General features: G+C 38.0%; 3 protein-coding genes across 3 annotated transcripts; all 3 read left to right on the plus strand.

The window, feature by feature from the left end:
* The first annotated feature begins 3,332 nt into the window (after nucleotides 1-3,332).
* LOC108984539 (glucan endo-1,3-beta-glucosidase 13-like) lies at nucleotides 3,333-5,755 on the plus strand. The gene is made up of 3 exons (XM_018956530.2): nucleotides 3,333-3,481; nucleotides 3,583-4,899; nucleotides 5,421-5,755. The coding sequence occupies exons 1-3, from the start codon at nucleotides 3,424-3,426 to the stop codon at nucleotides 5,453-5,455; spliced, it is 1,410 nt and encodes a 469-aa protein (XP_018812075.2). The 5' UTR covers nucleotides 3,333-3,423; the 3' UTR covers nucleotides 5,456-5,755.
* A 6,353-nt stretch (nucleotides 5,756-12,108) lies between these two features.
* On the plus strand, nucleotides 12,109-13,367 carry LOC108984562 (ethylene-responsive transcription factor 3-like). Its single transcript, XM_035687126.1, has one exon. The coding sequence runs from the start codon at nucleotides 12,366-12,368 to the stop codon at nucleotides 13,086-13,088; it is 723 nt and encodes a 240-aa protein (XP_035543019.1). The 5' UTR covers nucleotides 12,109-12,365; the 3' UTR covers nucleotides 13,089-13,367.
* Nucleotides 13,368-18,997: 5,630 nt separating this feature from the next.
* On the plus strand, nucleotides 18,998-22,336 carry LOC108984576. Its single transcript, XM_018956585.2, has 4 exons — nucleotides 18,998-19,842; nucleotides 20,789-21,238; nucleotides 21,390-21,699; nucleotides 21,918-22,336. Exons 1-4 carry the CDS (start codon nucleotides 19,438-19,440, stop codon nucleotides 22,052-22,054), a joined length of 1,302 nt encoding a protein of 433 aa, XP_018812130.1. The 5' UTR covers nucleotides 18,998-19,437; the 3' UTR covers nucleotides 22,055-22,336.
* Nucleotides 22,337-22,663: the final 327 nt, after the last annotated feature.

Consider the following 22,663-nt stretch of genomic DNA (forward strand, 5'->3'; position numbering starts at 1 on the left):
ACTCATCCTCCTCATTAAGCATATCAATATCTTCTAGATTTATTGGGACTCGACTACTTGCACAGTAGGTAGCTGCTGTAGATGGGGGTCTACGGCCCGAAGTACCTGTTGGTGATGCCAACAGTTGTATGTCATCCTCTTGTGGAGAATCGCAACGAGATGATATAGCATCAATAATTTGCTATGCAAATAATATGAAACAATTAACCATCATTTAATATGTTATGAAAAGTATCTATAAATTAGAAACACATTGTAAAGAGAAAACATATGTGTCTAGTCATGTTCACGGTTTTAAAAATAAATAAAACACAAAAAAATTGAATGTCCGTTCGAGTGAACAATTTGTGTGACGTTCACTCGGAGATTGTTCACTCCAGCGAACGTTGTCAGGATTCCAAAACCCAATTTTATCAAAATGTAAATTCCCAAATTCTTAAATTTAACAGCCTAAAAATCGAAATCGTTGAAATGAATAAAAAATCATACACATTTCACAAATTTCAAATCACAATGTGACAATTATTTGATTTTGGAACTCTATAATTCTACAAAATAAAAAAACTGATTGAGTGGCTTACAAATACAATCAATTGATGAATTCCGGAAGGTGACTCATGACGGTCTCGGGTGACGGAAGAAGGCGGGGGAGGTGAAGCATAATGTGGACTATGGAGCAGAGGGAGACAAAGGGAGCTGCAGGTGAGGGGGGAAGAAGGGGGTCCAAAATGAAACAACGTCGCTCCGCTTGAATTACTTCAGTAGATGGTCTTGCATTTTGCATTCTAAGTGAAACGATGTCCTTTTGATTATTTGATTTAAAAAAAAAAATTATGTGTCGGAGTTCGGAGCCCATGTGAGTCGGAGTACGGAGCCAATATGGGCTTTGGACTCTAACTCCAATGGAGCCTTATCAGAATTGGGCAGGAGTCGGAGTTTCGGCCCACACCTAGGTATATCCCGGACTGCTATTTTTATTCCCTCCACAAATCGAATGAAAACAAAATAGCAAGTCAACCCAGGAACTCTATTAACGCATCACAAACATATCCACGTACTTTCTTAGCGGGGAAGGTAAGCGGCAAGCTCAATAAGTTCTCGCACCAACAAAACCAACCATCCAAGCTACCACTTTTCAACTGCGTTTTTTGTGAACATAAATCGGCCGACCAACGTACCAACTCAATGTCGCTGAGATCTTCATTGTTCATAATTAAGCGTCCCAAAGCCGACCTGCATGTCTCTTTAGTACTACTGCTACTCGCACTACGCTGTATCGACTACCCGGCCAATATATAACAAATTAGTATAAGACCATTTTAAAGTCGTCGAAGGCGGATAATTAAGAACACATGAATGCTTATCCGTACCGTGGGACACCCTTCACAAAACAAGTTATCTTCCGGTCTCGTCGGGAATATGTTGAACATCCCCTTAGTTTGTTTCTTTTGTTTTAACTCAAGTTTGGCTCGCGTGTTCGGAACTTCCTATATACTCTAGATTGCGTGCGAGTATCGATCTGAAACCCGCATGCACCTTCCAAATTAATTAATGGATTCCATGCATCCTACTTATATATATTAGAACAGAGTAATCAATCATGAATGGACTTCACGTACTGCGCGCATGCATCAAGGGGCATAGATCAGTTTCTTTTTCCCTTATAATATATATTTTGTTGATCCTATTGTCTTCGATCGTCAGTAATACTCATGTATTATTTATACATACTAAGATGGTGATCACTTTGGTAAATTAGCACAGTACTCAATATGATTAGTGAATACTATATATAAAATATATATCGTGTGAATTATAACTGATTAATTTATGTCATCTTTTGGGAGTACTGGTGCTCAATTATTTTTGGAGTAGATGACATGCGTCTACTGTTCTATCGATAGCCAGCCAAGATATTCCCTGAAGATAAAAAAAATGAGAAAGACGAGGCAATATCTGTCGTATAATGCCTGCCTATGAGATCTAATACAAGCAAAAGCTCTAACTTATCTTATTATTAATTTGTTTCCTCTACGTTATCTTATTATCAATTTGTTTTCTATCCTTTTTTTTATTACTTCTTCTTAAACCAGCCGTTGAAAATGGTGACGCCATTGCCCATTGGTGCCCTGTCTCAATCCCTAGCCGCTCTCGCTCTCAATTGGCAAGCTGGCGATCGAAGTCATGCGGCGCGGCTTGTTTGTGTTCATATGCATACAAATCCAATTGGGATAATGCACAGTGATGCAAGTTCTTAACGAGATCTAAGAAATATGGGCTGTTTGGGAAATGACATGTTTTAAGTGGAATGTGACACATACCACTTAATATGATAAAAAATAGATAAGAGTGTGGTGTATAACATTACTCATATATATATGTATGCTATTTCTTGCAATAAGCCAATTAATTAAATAAAAATTCTATACACTATACTACAATCTCACTTTATTTTTATTAAGTATGATGTGACACATTCATTATCATTAAATGATCATTTATTGCATGTTTCTTTATCATCTAATAGTGATAAATGTGTCATATACCACTTAGTATGATCAAAATAAGATGAGAATATGATGTATAGCATTACCCTAATAGATTGTGGCTGATAACACTACAAATAAAAAATCTAAAAACTTGTCTTTTAAAAACGAACGAACGAGATCTATTACTAATTTACCACAGTGTATTTCATCCCTGTATATATCCAATGATATTTTTATTAAATGTAAGTAAAACTAAAACTGTTTTCTTAAATTTTGTTGCATGAAATTATACACTCCATAAAGTTATATAAATCTGCAATGATCCAGCATATATAGCTGGCAATCTAACGTTCGAATTTTAGGTAAAAACATTGCACCATTCTTACTTCCTCCCGAACCATGATGGCAAGGTAAAAGACAAAACTCTCAACAATGTACCTAGGAATTGTCATAGTCAATTATCTATACTTTCACCGACCGTAAAGTCCTTCCTGTCCCTGATAAGACGATCCCCGCGGCTTGTGATATATTAGGCCACCAACTGATCTAAGTTCTAACCCCCAGCTCAAGGTGCCAGATCTATATCAGAGTGGACACGTGTACGGCTCAGAATGACGGACCATAGTAACTAATCCATCCTTCAATATCTAATACCAAGAAAAACAGTGATAAAACGGTCGAGTAGTTGGGTGGGGGTAATGGCTTTATGGGTTCCGCCCGTTGGGCGAACATGGAGTACTAAATTAGACTTTTTGCTATTTCCAGAATCCAGATCCCCCGCACGGACCCCACTACTTCTCCTCCTATTCCCACTAAGCCCCACCCTCCGATCCGAAATAAACTTGCTCTATAAAGCCATAACTTCTTCGCCCTCAACCAAATCTCTCTCACTCTTTCATGCTCTGCTTCTGCTTCCCACAGAAAGAATCAGAGCATGGCAACTCTCAGAGTCTCGTACTTCCTCTTGCTTCTCTCAGCCTCAGTCTTTGCAGGTCTTTCATTTTTCCTCTTTTCAACTGAATTGTGCATGTTTGTTCGATTAACTCACGTTAGTTCTTGTTTGAATATGTCTGTCTTTTTTTTTTAATTACAGAGGGAGGTTCAATAGGAATAAACTATGGGCGAATTGCTAACGACCTGCCCACACCATCAAAAGTGGTGCAACTTATGAAATCACAGGGACTCACCCGGGTCAAGCTCTACGACACCGACTCGGAAGTGCTCACCGAGCTTGCTAACTCCGGTATAAGCGTCACCGTTGCACTCCCCAACGAACTCCTCTCCTCCACCGCAGCAGACCAGTCTTTCGCCGATAATTGGGTCCAAGCCAACATCTCTCAGTACTATCCCGCTACAAAAATCGAAGCCATTGCCGTGGGAAACGAGGTATTCGTTGACCCAAATAACACCACCAAGTTCCTTGTACCCGCCATGAAAAACATCCATGCCTCTCTTGCCAAGTACAACCTTGATTCTGCTATCAAAGTCTCATCCCCTGTAGCTCTCACCGCCCTCCAAACTTCATATCCATCTTCGGCTGGGTCTTTCAAGCCCGAGCTAGTTGAATCCGTCATCAAGCCCATGCTTGATCTTCTGCGTCAAACCGGCTCGTATTTCATGGTTAACGTGTACCCCTTTTTCGCTTACACTGCGAACTCGGACGAAATATCGTTAGACTACACTTTGTTCAAGCAAAATCCGGGTGTGGTGGATTCTGGTAACGGATTACGTTACTTCAGCTTGTTCGAGGCCCAACTCGATGCCGTTTTCGCTGCCCTGTCCGCCGTCAAACACGATGACATGAAGATAGTGGTTACAGAGACTGGCTGGCCATCACTGGGAGATACGAACGAGATTGGTGCGAGCCAAGCCAATGCGGCAGATTACAATGGCAATTTGGTACGCAGAGTACTCACAGGTGCTGGGACCCCGCTAAGACCTCAGGACCCACTCAACGTTTTCTTGTTTGCTTTGTTCAATGAGAATAAAAAATCGGGTCCCACTTCAGAGAGGAACTATGGGCTATTCTACCCCAGCGAGCAGAAGGTATACGATATACCGCTCACAAAAGCGGACCTTGGAAGTACCCAGTCAACGCCGGTCAACGGGAGCAATAGCCCTCAGGTTCCGGTCACCGGCGATATGAAGAAGACGCCTGTGGGTTCGGGTCAGACGTGGTGTGTTGCAAACAAAAATGTCGGAAAGGAGAAGCTGCAGGCTGCGCTGGATTACGCTTGCGGTGAGGGAGGCGCTGATTGCCGTCCGATTCAGTCGGATGCCACGTGTTATAGTCCAAACACGCTAGTGGCCCACGCCTCGTATGCCTTCAATAGTTTCTATCAGAAGAACGCTCGTAGGGCAGGTTCTTGTCACTTCGGCGGTGCGGCTTATGTGGTCACTCAACCTCCTAGTAAGGACTCTAAATTATTCTTACTTTAAAAATGTTTCAAATGAGTAACTACGTATTTGTCGCCGTCCAAATATATTTAAATCATGTTATCTTAGCATATATGTTCAAATTTTAAAACATCTTACATCAGATCCTAATATTTAATTCAAAAATCATATAATATTTTATTTAGAAAAATTCTAGTGTGGATAATACTTACATGAAACAATTTAATTTAGAAAAAAAAATTTTAAATTTAAATTTTATATATCAAATCTTATCGATGTGCTTTTACACACCGACTTGCAAATAAAATAATTCTTTTATTTAAAAATAATACTTTAACATTTCAAAAATTCTATATAATGAAATAATGTTGGTGTTTTTTATCCAATTATGTTGGTATTTTTTATTCCCACATTCACATTATATAATTCGTTGATGAGACCCAAGTTGTTGCCCCAATTCATACAATTTTTATCAACTCATTTTGTTCATTGCGGAATTGAAGTTTGGCTAAAATGTGGCTGTTCTTGTTGCAGGGTTTGGGACTTGCAACTTCCCTACAGGGTATTGACAACACGTCAAGACTCTTGATGAATGAGACTTATCTATTTGAAGTTTGTACAAATCATTTCTCTATTATTATAAATTTGTAATTGTCGAGCTCAAAGACTTCGAGACCTTTTTTTCCCCTTAAAATAATGTATGCTTATATTATGTATAGTCGGTGTAGTAGTGACTATTTTGTTCATAATTTATATATAATTATTTGTTCTTGGAGGATTACGTACGTACCCCTAAATTATAAGGTTGTTTGTTTTTCTTTATTCTAATAGGTAAGATTATGAGGTGGAGGAAAATGATTTCTTATTTTTATTTTTTGTCTTCAAGTTGATGACCAAATCCTTTATTGTTTTTCCTTCTTGCCTTGTCGAGCACGTCCGGCCTTTTCCTTCCTGTTTATTTTTTCAGTCGCAATACCACACTAATTGCTTGAATAATGACGATTAGTTTAATTTTCCTCACATCAGCCCTCAAAATACCATGGCGTTTCCAAAAATTTTAAAGAAACCCAGTCTTACCTTTTAATTCTTGATGAAAAGCTTTTCGGGCTCTAGGAAACCACAAGAGACTCTATGAGCTCGTAGGCCCCGGAAAAAGGGTAAAACAAGATAGATGTGGCCCACAAACTAGCCTGGGCTTACTTTCTAGCCGAAAGCCCAGTCCACAAAACATTTACTCAGTTTCGACGGTTTGCATTTCATGTCCTCGGCCCCCAAAACTCTCAACCAATAAGACAAAGCGTGATAACTGGAGCATGAAAAAATAAAAAATAAACAAACAATCAGTCAGGTTTTATTTCATAAATATCATGTCTTGTTTTGTATCGTTCTTAATTTTTAATACTTTGTTAATTAAACTGATCTTTGAAATAGTATAGTTGGTGGGTATATCTACTGTAACGCAATTTATAAACGCTTCAATTTTCCGAACTTCTCTTCTCATAAAAGGATTTTCAAATTATCATATTGTCAAATTATATTTTCCCGAACTTATTTAGATTGAGTTGGTTCTTCGATCGGGGCCCAAAAAGATATCTGATTCATTGTGCCCTGAAAAAGTATTATCACACTCACGCAAATAACACCATACGGCCCACTACCCACTACCAAGCACAGCAACTATGATGCCCCCACCAGCACCTTATTACAATACAATGATTTGGAATTTTATGAGCGCAATACTCCATTTGGGGCATCTCTTTGATTCGATAATACTCTCTAAATATTATTTGGGCAGCAATGTAGCCTTCCTTGGATGCATGTGACTGTGGCATGCAATCTTTTACTTTGTTACGATCCCCCCCCCGCCCCCAATTATCATGGCGTGTTTACGAGAGAGAGATGCCGCAGACGCGTATCATGTTGCGTAAACACGTTATCGAATATTCGATCAAAGCCAAGCCATCTGCTTAAGCTTTCCTTCTCTTTCCCGGTCCCCGAAGATAGCGTGCTTGTTTCGCAACGAACGATGGGTGGTACGTCCGGTGGTGGTGTGCTACTTCTACAGAGAAAGACACAGAGCTGGCTACAGCTTCTGCTTCGACTCTGACATGGCGTGGCTTTACTGGTCAGGAGGAGAGAAGCCTTATTCTGACCACACCATCAGCCGAGACGATCCCAGCCAGACCTTCATGAATGTGGGCCCGCAACAAGGGCACTCTCCCCGCTCATTCATTCCAATCCTCTCCTACACCATTTGTTAACGCGACCGTCGTTGCTTTCCACGCTACCAACGCACACCCACCTTTATTAAAATCTGTTAAAATTAAATAAACATAAACGACAAACACACCCCTCCCTAAATTAGTCAAGGATCAGTATTTTTATCCCAAAAAAAAAAGTGGTGTACGTGTCGGTCATCTATTATTCGATGCCGTCTAAAAGGCACCGCAGCCTCGAGTCACGAGCTTGGGACAAAGAGACCGGCCCATCTATCCACCATCCCCTCATCCTGCGATTTGTCCAATCCACCCATCCGGTAAAAAGATATACCGCCACCAAGCTTGTGACTGTGGGGTTGGCAAGTTGCTGACGTGCCCTAATGGGAGTGGACAATGAGGAGGGTCCCACGCACCCACGTCTTTGAAATCTTCGGTTGGGTTGAGGAGGAAGCGGGTGTGTGTTGGGTGATTGTCCCTGTGAAGGGGTCTCTCTAATGTCTTCGAATGGACTCTGGCCTGCGGGTCAGATCACGGGGGCCCACTTTCAACGTGGTGATCTTGGATTACTTCTAGGGGTAATGAAGTTTGGGTTTCATCATTCATGACATTTCCATATTTTTCTTTTTTAATTTTCTCGATTCATTTATTTGGTCATGGATATTTAAATTGATTATTATTGTCGTTAATTAATATAGTCAGCTTATCGTTGGCAACGAATCAGGGATCCAACGAAGTTTTCCTTTTCTTCTTAAATGAGAGATTAATATTGGTATTGATATTCATATGCTAAATTTAGGCGGCCTAAATTATTTGGCAGAACAAAAAAATTCAAAAAATTTATTGTAATAAAATATAATAAATAATTTAATTATTTTAAATATTAAAATAAATAATATTAATAAATAATATTTTATTTAATTTTTAATAAAAATATTTTATCTCATCTAAATTGTATAACTAAATCATAATTGTGATTTTTTTTTTTTTTTTTGCTATAATTTTAAACGAATTAAAGAGTTATTGATGCCGTTTTGGTAATCCTTTTCTCATTACTTAAAAGATCGATGTGGGATGATTTTTCTTTTTCATTGATAGGGTTATAGACTGAAATCATTAGATGCCAGGGTTTGGAATTTGCATGAGTCGATAGACGTGGATGACCTCAAAATTGGTGGTTGTTGGGAGGCTGACCTAAAATCCGGTTCATGCATACCTAATACACTCATCCAATATAGCTGGTGCATTTAGAGCATTAGCATTGGGTTCATCATTTTCATCTTTAAAATTTGATGAAAAGTACATATTTTTCATAAATCTAAAACTTCTCTATCTAAAACCCCACATTGGATTAGCTATTGTATTCATCAAAATAATAATATAATATTATTTTGTTAATAATAATATTTTAATTTTTTTTTTTTATATTTTATAATTACACTAACTATATGTTAATTAATAATTTAATTTGATATTTAAATTATTGTTTCTTAACTTAAATATATTGTGGCTCAAAATTAGGAAACACTAATTTAAATAAATAAAATAATGATTATAGAGTGTGAATAGTGAGTCTTCAAATTTGAAGATGAAGAGAAATCTACTGTAGCTCAAAGCTTGACATTTGAGCATATGATGAATCCAATACCAGGAATTTAAAGCTAAAATCATCAAATTTTGAAGATTGGACTCATTTGATGAGTCCAATGCCAATGCTCTTATAATTGCAATAATTATGATTCTAGGCTCTATCCACTTTCTTCATTTTTATTTTTATTTTTTTTAAAAACAAATATTTTCGTATAAAAATATGGGATATTTTGTTACTTTACTTTATGTCTTCATCCATGATCTATCTAATTCTTTTGAAAACACGGCAATCAAATTACCCATACATGTGTAGTGTGTACTACTCTGATATAGTTTCCTATTCTCTTTCTTACTCAATTTATTAAAGGTAATATTGTTCAATAATCTCATATTATTTATAAACAAAATCTTAAATATATTTATAAGGGATGAGCAATTCTTTCTTGGAGAACCAGTTTTATGAGATTAATTAAGCTCATGAATTTTTTCACGATATCGGAACTTGTCATAGGATGAATAGAAGTTCATACTACTTATCTCGTGACAAGGACAAAAAAAAAAAAATACTAACCTGCAAGTGAGTGAGAGTGTTAAGGAATAATCTCATATTGCCTGTGGACAATTTTTTGAATATGTTTATAAAGAATTAACAATCTTCTCTTGAATAACGGTTTTATGATATAAGTTATACCCATGAACTTTTTCAAGTAAAACCTAATCATCTTGAGTCTCAATCCCTGAAACGACATTTTTATATCTCATGATTAGAAGGAGGGTCTCCAAATTTATTTTCTTCTGGAATGGTTCAATCCTAAAGAAAGAATCATACTCACCAGATCATGGACCATGGTTTTGCCGGAATTTTTATTCAAATTCTGCCAATAAAATCAAAAGTTAGGACCGAGAGAGAGAGAGAGAGAGAGAGAGAGAGAGAGAGAACTTGTGTGTCTGCATGAACGTGTTATTTATAATTTTGGCGTCCTTATTAGCAGGCTCAAATGACTGGACATTACCCATTTATTATAAGAAAAGTTGTGTGAAGGAGAATATATGGAGAGCATATTCAATTCTTTGCCTGCAATCTCAACTTATATGGTGTCGAGTTCCCAAAAAAATTTGCAAGCAATCACATGCATGTAATTGTAAACCAAGTAAATGGATCAGAACTTATCTATATTCGCCTCATCACAGAAACTTACACGGCTCCCACCGATTACTCACAACTAGCAATAATAATCACGTGCAATTGCTTTCTTTGACATTAGCTATTGTTGGCGAAAGTGCCTGAACAATCAATCCAGCTACTCCATCGGTCAAGAGCACGAGAGAACCTTTTGCTTCTACATTCTGCACTGCTCAAAGACTAAACTAAATGTTCATCTTGACAATATCATGTCTTCTAGTAGTCTTATTGCTTTTTTCTTTTTTTTAACATATTATATAATTTATTATATATTGATATGTGTATGATTTTCCTTGATAATGATAAATATTGTAATAAACTATTGTTTTTGTTTTTTTAAGAAAAATAAATACAATTAATGATAAACAGTTTAGATTGATGCCAATCTTTAGTTCCCTATCTAATGAGTAATAGGTTAGGTGGAACTTTCGGATTTATGGCTTTGCAACTCTTATCACATATCTTGGTTTCTTCTAATCCTTTCAGTAAAAGATTGGGACATGTGAACTGCAATTCTTTTAAAAATAATTTTTTTTATTGATCACTATTTATTATTGTATATCTGACATTTTATAAAAAATACTCTCATATTTTATAAAAAAATCTCATATTTTATGAAAAAAAATATAAATCTAAAATATGAAAGTTAATAGTGATTAATACATAATAAATCATTTTTTTTAATTAAGGAAACAACTTATAGTACATAATTGGGTCTCTCCCTCTCTTTTGTTTTTTTTTTTTTTTTTTTTTTTTTCTCCCCAACAAAGATAACTTATGGTACATAATCATTATGATGTTTATTTTTTATTTTTGAAGAGATCTTTCAAAGGCAAAAGTAATATCATCTAGAGGGCCTCCTTTCCTGTCCAAACCGCACCCTCCCCCCCTCTTTCATTTATTTATTTTATTTTTATTTATAAACTCATCTATGTGTTGGTGGTCATAGAGACCATGACCAAAACGTTAACTTCATTTCCATTGGGAAAAAAAAGACCATTTAATAAGTATTTTCTATTAAATGGTGTTCTTTTTGTCATCGTGCACCATAAATATATATATGTTGTAAAAGAAAAAAAGGATTAAAATACATAAAACCTTCTCAAACTATTTTTCGATTTGCAATCATTTTAAATTATGAATTTATAAAAATTACTCTTTTACACTACCCAAAAAAAAACTTGTGATTTACATTCTCTATATATAAAAAATTGACATATATAACTTTAAGGTTCCAATTAATAATAATAAAATTAAAATTAAAATTTAATTTATTTAAAATTATTCCATATCATTTCTTAATCAAACCAGCCTACCTCGAAGAAGAGGAGGAGGAGGGGGTATGCCAAATGCTTTTTTGTGGAATTTAATAATGGGCTCATGTGGGACTCGAGAGCAGATAAAATGCACCGCTTATGGTCTGCTTTAGGACTTTTCTTTTTTCTTGAATCGTTTGACTTTGTTATTGTTAAATTGACTCATCCACTTTCTCAATTTCAGCATTATCGAAGGCATCAGGACCTGAATTCCAGCAACTTGTATGGGTTTTATTAATCATTCTATTAATTTCCTAATTAAACATTACAAAAACGAGTCCTCAAGAGAGAATGCGAAATATTATTCAGACAGATAGAGATCAGGACGTTGCGGCTGCCCTGGCCTGGCCTGGCCTGGCTTGGCTTGTCCTGCCCGAAATATTTTTAAAAAAAGAAAAAGAAAAAGAAAATAAAAAAAAGGGATCTTAATGGTGTGGGTTGAAATCCGTAACATTATTACCATCTCCAAACGCAACCTATATCCATATCAAATACACACACAATACAAGGCAAGAGCGAAGCCATTGAGAGAGACATTTCACATTCATAAAACCAAAAAACAAGGCATTCACTTGTGAAGTAGTAGTGGGTGGCATTAATGAATGATGCAGAGGACCCATTATGGTAATTTCATTCATTTGATTAATATTTGTTTTCGAAATTAATAAAAATCGAAATAAATAAATCAGATAAAGCAGCAGAGAAATCAGATGCCGGGTCGGTTTGTGTGGGGGGCGCGACAGAAGGTAGAGAAATCGAGAAAGAAAAAAGCAAAAAAATAAAAATATAAAGACAAGAAAAGGCTCATGAGTCATTACACTACAGGCAGAGAAACGACCCACCATCATATTAAAATAACTATTTCTTTTTTTTTTTAATTATTAATTATTTATTTATTTATTTTATAGAAGAGAGGGTGCTCCCAGCCCCTGGTGCTATCCAGTTCTCCTCCTACCCCCGTCCTTCCCACCCCATCTCTCTCTCTCTCTCTCTCTCTGTTTCTCTGCCTCTGTCCAGCTCTCATCTGCGCTATTTCTTCCTACCTCGTTCATTTTCTTGTTAAACCCTTCAAACCCAGTTTGTAAATTACAAGCTTTAAGCTTGATTGATTCTTTTATTATTATTGTTTTTCCTTTTCTTTTTTCCTTTTTCTGGGGGGGGTGGGGTTTGAATCATGAGGAGAGGGAGAGGAGCCCCGTCTAGAAAAACTGTTGCCGTTGAGGCGCCCGGAGTACCGGATACAGCAGGATCTGCTTTGAGAAATACAGGCAAGGAGCCACGGTACCGGGGCGTGAGAAAGAGACCGTGGGGTAGATTCGCAGCCGAGATCAGAGACCCATGGAAAAAGACTCGCGTCTGGCTCGGCACCTTCGACTCCGCCGAGGACGCCGCCCGAGCCTACGATGCCGCGGCTCGCAACCTCCGCGGCCCGAAAGCCAAGACCAACTTCCCTCTCTCCCCCTCCTCGTATTTCTCTCCGCTAAATCCAAACCAGAGCCACCTCAACCACCAAAACTGTGCTCTTTTGGATCACCACCGCTTGTACGACATGAACGATGGGTTTCAGGAGCACCAGATTGTTGATCCCCAGAGGCCCGCCTCAAGCAGCATGAGCAGCACGGTCGAGTCCTTTAGTGGGCCCAGGCCGCCGCCGCTACAGTCCGCACGGGCTTTTGCTGCGGCCCCGAGGCGACATCCCAAGCCACCCATGTTGATCCCGGAGGATTGCCACAGCGACTGTGATTCGTCGTCTTCAGTGGTCGACGACGACGTCGATATCGCGTCGTCTTCGTGCCGGAAGCGTCCCCTGCCTTTCGATCTCAATTTCCCACCACCACAGTTGGATGAGGTTGACTTTGTGGGAGATGATCTCCGGTGCACTGCTCTGTGCCTCTAATTATCACGGTGGTAATGATGGTGGCCATGGTTTTTCCTTTAATTTTTGTTGGTTCTCTCTTTTTTTCTTTTTAAATGCGAAAAAAAGAAGAAATTATGAGATAAGATTATTACCGAGCGATCCGGATTACTACGAGATTATCACCTTGTCCGTTTTAGCATAAATGATGCTCTTATTTTTATGAGATTAATGATCCATCCCTGTATAAAGAGTTATTAATCTACCATCTAATTTAGTTCTGCTAAAAAGAAAAACTGAAACCTGCAATTTGGTTGTTTTTTTTGTTCTGTTCTGGTTTTCATGATTTGCTTCGTTAATGTGGATTATTTGGATCATGGATGATTGAGAACTGCATGATGTGAGATCGTTATCAGCAAAATCTATAAGGTTTTTCTCATTCAGTTTGCACGAGGAGAGAAGAAAATGTATGGGGAAAAAAAAAGAAAAAAGAAAAATGTGCCGTGGATTGGCTGAGAAAAAGGAAACTAGATTTTGAAGAGATTTTCCTTGAAGGAACTTCGATACAATGTCTGAGTTTCATGATTTCTTGTCTTGTCTGCACAAACTTAGAATGGGGTGGTGGGTATTCTGTCTTTCTGAAGTTAACCCATATGTTTGCTTGGGTTCAAAGATTGGAGGCTGTGGGGTTTGTGGTTTCATTTTTCATCCATGGCATAATCTTAGCCATGGTTGATGTTTAATACGAAAGTCATCTCCTTGAGATCGGATGTTAGTAGGATCAAATCAAGGATTGCACGATTTTTTTCAAATGATTAAAATAGCGTCTAAAAAAATGTTGATATGATTTTTTTATTTTTTTTTAAATGAAAGAATTAAACATTACGATTTTAAAGATATGAGATCCAAAGTCCTCAGAATGATTCAAACTTGATGAGCTTAATGACTTGTCTTCCAGAAAAATGAGTTGGTCAGTCTTGGTGGATTAACCAGGCATATCAAAATAGAGCCAAGACTCACCAAAAGTGCCAACAAGCGCAAGTGGGTCTTCCGTGGTGTAATCAGTGATCACTGGAGGACTATGAGCCAACACAAATGATACCAACTTTTATTACAAATTGGGCCCATGTCCAACACTTACACTAGCCATGGCCCATAGTGAGTGGACATAAAAAAGGGAGTCAATCGTTCGACCCAATGACATCATCCAACGTTCGGCATGCATTTCTTCGTTCGTTTTTATTTGGATGGGGATAAATAATTATTCTAAGGTCTCTATATCATATAATATTAATTTAATTTGTAAGATTTAAAATTTAAAATTTATCTTTTAGATAGATTAATCATATTATATATGTGGATGATGTACGTGTAGGTACTGTAAGGCCTTTGAATAGATTTATATTCGGATGGGATATTGTCTGCATGATATCTTAACCCCAACCCGGCCAAATTTCAATCTCAATTAATTACTAAATTAAGGGTATATTCATGTTAATTAAATATTATAGTTTATGAATATTAGCATGAAGTAGTTCTATTACTTTGGCATGCAGTTAGATCAACATGTTTTGGCCGGAACGTCGCGAAGCACAATTTTCCCTTGCAGGCCTGCTTGTAATGTTTGTGACCGAGTGCTGGTGCGTGCGTACGTACATGGATGATCATCTTAATTTCTACAATGTGCCTGGTTATTTTTCATCGACGGGACTCCTTCTTGTTGGGGTTGTCATAGATTCAAGGTTAATTCGTTGAATGTCCCAAAGTTCAATGATATATGATGATCTATATATGATTTTCAACTGACGATTTTGGAATCTCATGATATCAATTCATCTTCGTTTGCATGCAGAGCAAAAACACCATAGCTCATTGACGTTGGAGATGGCCGGAAACTTTGCCCAGATTGTCATGCTATCGCTGCCGTGAACGTTAAGAAATTGAAGCCTCTAGTTGATCAAGAACTCCACAAATTTTATAAGAAATTAGGTCTTAGTGTGGAGAGAGACATTCCCATTTTGCTAGTAGATAAAGACGAGATCAATAGGTGATAAGAATTAGAACGTTTCAAACATATATAGTACAGTACCCGGTAATTAAGTACATTAATATATATATGTATGTGTGCATATATGTATATAATCATGTATGTATGTGTATATAATAATTTAATTTCCTGAACATTAATTGACAGAATCCTCATCCCGACTATCGTACTTATCTTGGCCTCACAACGTTTCATGTACAAGCTGTTATAAATACGGTTAGTTGGATATTGTTTGATGATTTTTTCTTTTTATTTTGCTATATATATCTTGTGGATCGAGCTAGCTAGATATAGGGGTTTTGATTTTTTAAAGAGATCAATTAATTATATATATAAGAGATATTTAATTATTAATTAATTAATGTGTAATTTCCACTACAATCTAAGTTTGATGTGTCTCCCATCTTCATTGCATTTCTTCAGTATGTTTCCAATTATTTTTCCTCCAAAATTCGTGAGATACAAACAGATGGGAGTGAGGAATTTCAACCACTGAAAAAATTATTTCAAACTCATGGTATAATTCACAGAGTGTCCTGCCCATATTCCCACGCTCAAAATGACACTATTGAAAGGCGTCACCGCCACATTGTTAAGACTGGACTCTCATTACTAGCTCACGCATCCGTCCCACAAAAATTTTGGGCTGAGTCATTTCTCACTACAGTCTATTTAATCAATAGACAGTCTATTTAATCAATAGACTTCCTACACCTATTCTAAAAAATAAATCTTCATTTCAAGTTCTTTTTAAAAAATTACCTGATTATAATTTTTTAAAAACTTTTAGATGTCTTTGTTGGCCCAATCTCCAGCCCTTTAATCGGCACAAAATGTATCTATGATCCAAACCTTGCATATTTATGGGTTATAGTCCATAAGGGCTATTTATGTCTTCATGTGCCAACTGGTCAAGTCCATGTCTCCCGAGATGTTTAATTTCATGATACTTGTTTTCCCTTTGCATCCATCTCGTCTGAGTCTCCATTCACTTTGCCCAACTCGGGTCCAATTCTCCCTTCACCATCCACGACTCAACTGCCACCCATTCCTCCAATATCAACTAGACCCGAAATACCTCAGTCCATCCTCAATAACTAAGCCCACCCGGTTGACTCAACTAATTCCTTGACTGACCCGAGCCCACAACACAACTCTATCTCTGCTAGGGCTTCTCCTTCAAGCTCCCGTACCTCAATAGTGCCTCCATATTCTCATTCGACTTCCAGAACACCAACAACGCCTCTCTCTTCATCAATCACTTCTCCTTCTCTTCCACCACAACCACAACATCCCATGCTCACCCGCTCACGAAACAACATACATTGCCCTCTCCATCGTTCTGACGGCACTGTCACATGGCCCCTTCCTAAGCCCTCTCTCCATCATACAGAAACCACTCCCTCTCCTGTTCCTGAAGAGCTGTCCTCGTTCACCGAGGCCTCCAAGCACCCTAAATGGTGTGCGACTATGGCTCTTGAATTCCAAGCCCTTCTCTCCAATTACACGTGGGATCTAGTCCCATACTCCTCTGATGTGAATGTTATCGGGTCTAAATAGATCTTGAAAACCAAACGACATGTCGATGGGACCCTTGAACGCCGTAAGGCTAGCCTTGTGACCAAAAGGTTCCACTAACAGGCCGGTGTTGATTTTTTCCGATGGTCATTATATCAGTTGGACGTCCAAAACGCCTTCATTCACGATGACTTGGAAGAAGCTACTATATGCAGCAATCGCCAGGCTTTACAAATCCAGATTTTCCACATCACCTCTATAAGTTGCGTAAATCCTTATACGGTCTTAAACAAGCCCCTAGGGCTTGGTTTTCCAAACTCAGTAATAAACTTCTATCTTTAGGATTTGTTGCCTCTAGATCTGACACGTCCCTATTTTACTACACAAATAAAACTAACTTTGTTTTTGTTCTCATATACGTAGACGATATTATTGTGACGGGCTCTAGCTTTGTACTTATCTCACAATTTATTTCTGCCTTGAGTAACTCCTTTCCAGTAAAGGACTTATGTGACTTGCACTATTTTTTAGGGATCGAGATCAATCGGTCCTCTAATAGTTTGTGTATGACTCAATCTAAGTATATCAATGATCTCTTGAAGAAAACAAATATGCATAATTTTAAGCCAGTTTCCACACCCATGTTATCGTCCATTCAGCTCACGGCCACTGAAGGTACATCGTATGAGGATCCTCAGTTGTACCATAGCACAGTTGGAAGTCTCCAATACCTTTCATTCACTCGTCCTGACATCTCTTTTTCAATCAATAGGGTATGCCAGTTCATGCACGATCCTTGCCTCTCTCATTGGCAGGCAGTCAAACGCATTTTGCGTTATTTACGTTTAACATCTGATTTTTGTCTTTATTTCTCTCATAAATCATCATTTAATTTATTTGTCAACCTTGTTCTACACTCCCGCACCAAGCACGTGGCTTTTGATTATCACTTTGTTCAGGTACATGTTGCTGACAAGTCCCTTCAGGTATCCTTTGTTTCCAGCAAAGATAAGCTAGCTGACATCTTTACCAAGCCATTATCCACTGTTCGGTTTGCACTTATGCGATCAAGCCTCAATGTTTTCCCTGTGAAGCTTGCATCGAGGGGAGCTATTGAGGCAAACAAATACTCTACACATAAAAGGCCGTTAGGCGACAACACTACAAAGAAGGAAAGCTCGGCAACATCATGCAGCACCTCACCTGTAGAGAACATTTTGGTTATAACATAATGATGATGTAGCTATCTATTATTGGTTCATTGTTGTATCATTTCTTTCTCTCTCATAAATCACGAGTGTATAAATATATACCATTGTAAATCATTGAAAGTGTGGAAATAGAAACAGAGCACATTTTCGGAATCTCTCTTGTATTTCAATCTTTTTATCAAATATCTGTGATGCAACCTTTTAGGAGTAATTTTCTAAAGGCTTTTACATTGAGAAGCTGATCAAGGTCGTAACTTCTTAATACAATTCTATTAAATCACAATCAACTCAACATTGCAATATTGGCCACTAATTTTTATCATTGGGCATAAGGAAGTAGCTGATCGAATATGCCATTAACGACAACACATTTCTTGTACAAAAGATGAGTCATAGAATGGTTATGTCCTCCCTACCATTGCATTGAAAAGTCGGTTTGGCCATAAGTTTTTTCATTAATAATGGATTTCCACCTTAACTTGATCTGTTGTTTGACTTGTACAGCCTATTTTATAATAGTGAGTTTAAATTCGGCCGGACCACTTTCATGGAGTATCAGCAAAACACAATCCTTGGAACACAATTCAAAGTCTAGCCCATGTGATGGTTTTGAATATGAACTATGAAGAGATTGCTAATGGCCGAAAGATTGATATATGAAAATCAACTCTTGTTACAAATTCAAACTATCGACATATTGATGCACTCTATAAACAGAGTTAGGCTCAAATAATACAAGTCCCGACGAATCCCATGCGTATGAATCATTCCCTGCCGCACACGTAACCACACAACGTACGTGAGCAGCTTCTTTTGACCAATCGTTCTTCATTCTCATTTGTTTTCCCTTCTAATATACTCTAATCAGTAATCATTTAGCTTCGCTTTCTTTAATATGAGAGTTTGGATGACGCTTGAAGAAGAACCAACGTGGCAAGGTTTTGCTTTCGCAGTTACGCTGTAAATCTCAAAAAGGCCAAAGAGTAAAGTATTGGCAGGTTAAGAAGGGACCAATTATCGGCACCCCATGTGGCACCATCTTCGCGTGAATGACGTTCCACTTGTACACATGTCCAGTGCTGGTCCCACCACCAGCTGTACGCTAAATTAGTATACTTTGTTGATTATTATAGGTAATCAGTGATTATTATAGGTAATCAGTTGCAAAGTAGTGACTAAGAGAGAGCACGTGGAATGCCATCGCGCCGTGTATTCGTCATCTGTAAATCGATTTTGCGGCTTGAGTTACAATTTCGAAACAGAAGTTGACAATCAACTACTACAAAACAGAATACTGACCACACGATAACTAATTGAAGAGAATCAATCCAAGATGGTTTTATTTTACCTCCCTAGAAACCAACCGTATTCCACCGCTTGGCACCGTCACGGTTCGATTGGTTAGAGGGCGCTCACCCTTTCCAGCATTTCATTCACCATCGATACTGCTCAAAATTGTCCCCCTCCAATTTCTCTGTGCCTCTCCTATTTCACAGTACATTAACTCCCGAAACCAAAACAGCTTCAAACAAATAGCCCATAAGATTTTGGCTCTTTCCCTCTCCGAATTTCTTTTCTGTCTGTCTCTCTTATAATTCAAACGAATACAAAATCTATGGGAGACGAGGATAGGGAGGCCTTGCTAAGCCGGAACACAAAATTCACACGCTGCATCTCGCACGCGCAGGACGAGTTGCAGAGCTTCAGATCCTATCTTCAATGGATGTGCGTGGACCAATCGAATGTGTGGACAGCGTGTCTGTCTTGGTCCATGTTCATCCTCTTCGCGATCGTCGTGCCCGCGGTTTCCCATTTCCTGCTGGCCTGCTCCACTTGCGACAGCAAGCACTCGAGGCCCTTCGACGGCGTCGTGCAGCTGTCGCTGAGCAGCGTCGCCACCCTCTCCTTCGTGTGCCTGTCCAGGTTCGTCCGGAAGTACGGGCTCCGGAGGTTCTTGTTCTTTGATAAGCTGGTTGATGAGAGCGAGACAGTTCGAAAGGGATATACGGGACAACTCAACGTGAGTTTCCTAACCCATTTCTCTCTAATTATATTTGCATTTTACTCAGAATTCAGGAACCTTAGAAAGTTGGCGTTTTTTTTTTCCCCATAAACAAACAAATTCAGAAAACAGGGTTTATACAATTTTAGCTCAATTTTTATTCAATTGGTTTTTTGTTCTGGACTTTTCCCACGATTGACACAGCGTTAATCAAGCTGTGACTGTGACTGTGACAGTCAGTTTGACTTTTTTCGCCAAGTTCGGGCTCGTGAGGCTTGGTTTAGGTGATAAATATCTCTCAACTCATCATAATAATTTTTTTAAATTTTAATATAAAATATAATAAATAATTCAACTTTTTTAAATTTTAAAATAATAATAATATTAAAAAATAATATTCTAATAATATTTTATTATCTCAACTCAACTCAATTCACTTTAACATCCAAACGCAACCGCTGCCATATAGGCTATAAAGTTCCTTACTTCCCAACCGCAAAAGGTGTTCTCTTCGAAGAAGAAATGAATTGGGACCTTTTTGGTGGGTCATAAAGGGCAAAAAAAAGGCTCAAATGAAACTGATACGAGTATAGGCAAACAGGCCAGAAAACAGAGTGTATAGGTGAAGAATCTAGATAGAGATCTTCTAATTGCTCAAGTAAGATTATTGGTTTAGAATTTTCTGCACCTAATTTGGCAAGGGGGTTCAACCAATGCAAATTATATTTTGTTAATGAGAAATACTTGTTGATTAGATTGGTTCGTTGAATTTCTTAAATGGATGGAGCTTTTATTCGGAGAATTCCGTCGCGACTATAAGATTAATGTAAAAGAGAAGTAGAATGGTGTAAATTAATTGCAGAAATTTCTGTTGTATTTTCCGAGATATTTTTTTCCTTGATATAAAGTAAAATATTTCTGCTACAATTTAAGCGACTTTCCATATATTTTTTAATTCATGCAGAGATCACTAAAGCTCCTCTCAGTCTTTGTCGTCCCCTGCTTCGTGGCCGAGAGCGCATACAAGATATGGTGGTACGCCTCCGGGGCCTCACAAATTCCTTTCCTGGGCAATGTCTACGTGAGCGACACTGTAGCATGCATCATGGAGCTGTGCTCTTGGCTCTATCGCACGACCGTAATTTTCCTTGTGTGTGTTCTCTTCCGTCTGATCTGCTACCTCCAGATCCTTCGACTGCAGGACTTCGCGTCCGTTTTCCAGGTGGACTCCGACGTGGAGTCCGTGTTGTCGGAGCACCTTAGGATCAGGAGGCATCTACGGATCATAAGCCATCGATACAGGGCGTTCATCTTGTGGGCCTTGATCCTCATCACAGGGAGCCAATTTGCTTCGCTGCTCATCACCACCAAAAGCAGCGCCGACGTTAATATATACAAAGCCGGAGAACTCGCGGTACGTGGCACTATATATATATATAAAGAGTATAACGAATATATTTATATATTAATAAAATAATTATAAATGTGTTATTTTTTTTTTTATAAAAATATCTGATGACCTTCCATTCTTATGTAAAAAATTAAATAATTTTGGTTCGGTGCAGCTATGCTCTATAACTCTTCTTACCGGGCTCATGATACTAATGCGGAGCGCAACAAAGATTACACACAAGGCACAATCAGTAACATGCCTTGCTGCTAAATGGCACGTTTGCGCTACGTTGGAGTCCTTTGAGGGTGCCGATGGTGAGACCCCAAGAGCTCAGGTGGACCACGGCCTAGTGTTTCCTGTGGGTGCCGGGGAAGAATCGGACGGTGAGGAAGCCGGCGATGAGGAAGATGACCTAGATAACGACAAACTGATCCCATCATACGCGTATAGCACCATTTCTTTCCAGAAGAGACAAGCTCTAGGTATATATGCATGTCACAAAGAAAGAATCACTTTCAAATGAATGCCATGGTTGACCTTGATGAATTTGCTTTTTCCCGATCAATGACACGAGTAATATATATGCATGCATTCTTTGTTTAAACTTAATTTACACAAATGAACATTTTGACTTATGCACAGCATTCCCTTTTATCAATGCATTCAACTGATTTTTGTTTTGTTTTGTTTCTATTCTCAGTGACGTACTTTGAGAATAATAGAGCAGGGATTACAGTTTTCGGCTTCACGTTGGACCGGACTACACTACACACCATTTTCGGTATCGAGTTATCTTTGGTTCTCTGGTTGCTTGGAAAAACCATTGGCATTTCTTAAGGATTAATCCAAGAGATCTACGTACCGGCCTCCATTACTTACGTTAGAGAGACATCCTGTTTTCTGGGTTTTGTATTTTTATTCTCATTCTTTTACCTTATATCGTGCGATTTGTTCTGGAAGTTTCTTCAGGCTTTTATGGTTTATAATGTTGTTATGATTCTCGATTAATAGATTTATTGCGTTTTCATTTATTAATTAAAATATGAAGCCCCCCAGTCATGAGAAAGAATAAGTCAAAGGGTGCATTTTTATGAAACAAATTATTGGATAATTTCGAGATATAGATATATATATGTCAATGGGAGTATATAATAACAATTTTGCTACTTACAACTGGCTATATGCAACCGTGGAGTAATTGAGTTTGCCATGTCATCTTCTGACAGAATTAAAAATAAAATAAAAATTGAAAAGATGATTGAGCAGGATAAGACATTTGAGAAGAGAGGAAACGCCCAAATCCCAAACCCATTTTAAAACTCATCTGTAAACTCAAAAGAAGACTACAACATTTTGACTGGAAAATCCGAGGTACCATCTATAAATATTTCTTCCATATGTAAACCATCTGCTTTGTGTTTCCATGACAGTGGATTAAGTATTGTT

The sequence above is a fragment of the Juglans regia genome, chromosome 2, assembly GCF_001411555.2.
Source record: "Juglans regia cultivar Chandler chromosome 2, Walnut 2.0, whole genome shotgun sequence".
NCBI lineage: Eukaryota > Viridiplantae > Streptophyta > Magnoliopsida > Fagales > Juglandaceae > Juglans > Juglans regia.

Bases quoted from the DNA above. Each gene is read 5' to 3' on its own strand.
- LOC108984539 (XM_018956530.2), top strand. From the start codon at position 3,424: ATGGCAACTCTCAGAGTCTCGTACTTCCTCTTGCTTCTCTCAGCCTCA. The intron at 3,482-3,582 runs GTCTTTCATTTT...TTTTAATTACAG, and splicing joins CTCAGCCTCAGTCTTTGCAG to AGGGAGGTTCAATAGGAATA. The intron at 4,900-5,420 runs GTAAGGACTCTA...TTCTTGTTGCAG, and splicing joins TGTGGTCACTCAACCTCCTA to GGTTTGGGACTTGCAACTTC.
- LOC108984576 (XM_018956585.2), top strand. From the start codon at position 19,438: ATGGGAGACGAGGATAGGGAGGCCTTGCTAAGCCGGAACACAAAATTC. The intron at 21,239-21,389 runs GTACGTGGCACT...GGTTCGGTGCAG, and splicing joins ACAAAGCCGGAGAACTCGCG to CTATGCTCTATAACTCTTCT. The intron at 21,700-21,917 runs GTATATATGCAT...TTCTATTCTCAG, and splicing joins CCAGAAGAGACAAGCTCTAG to TGACGTACTTTGAGAATAAT.
- LOC108984562 (XM_035687126.1), top strand. From the start codon at position 12,366: ATGAGGAGAGGGAGAGGAGCCCCGTCTAGAAAAACTGTTGCCGTTGAG.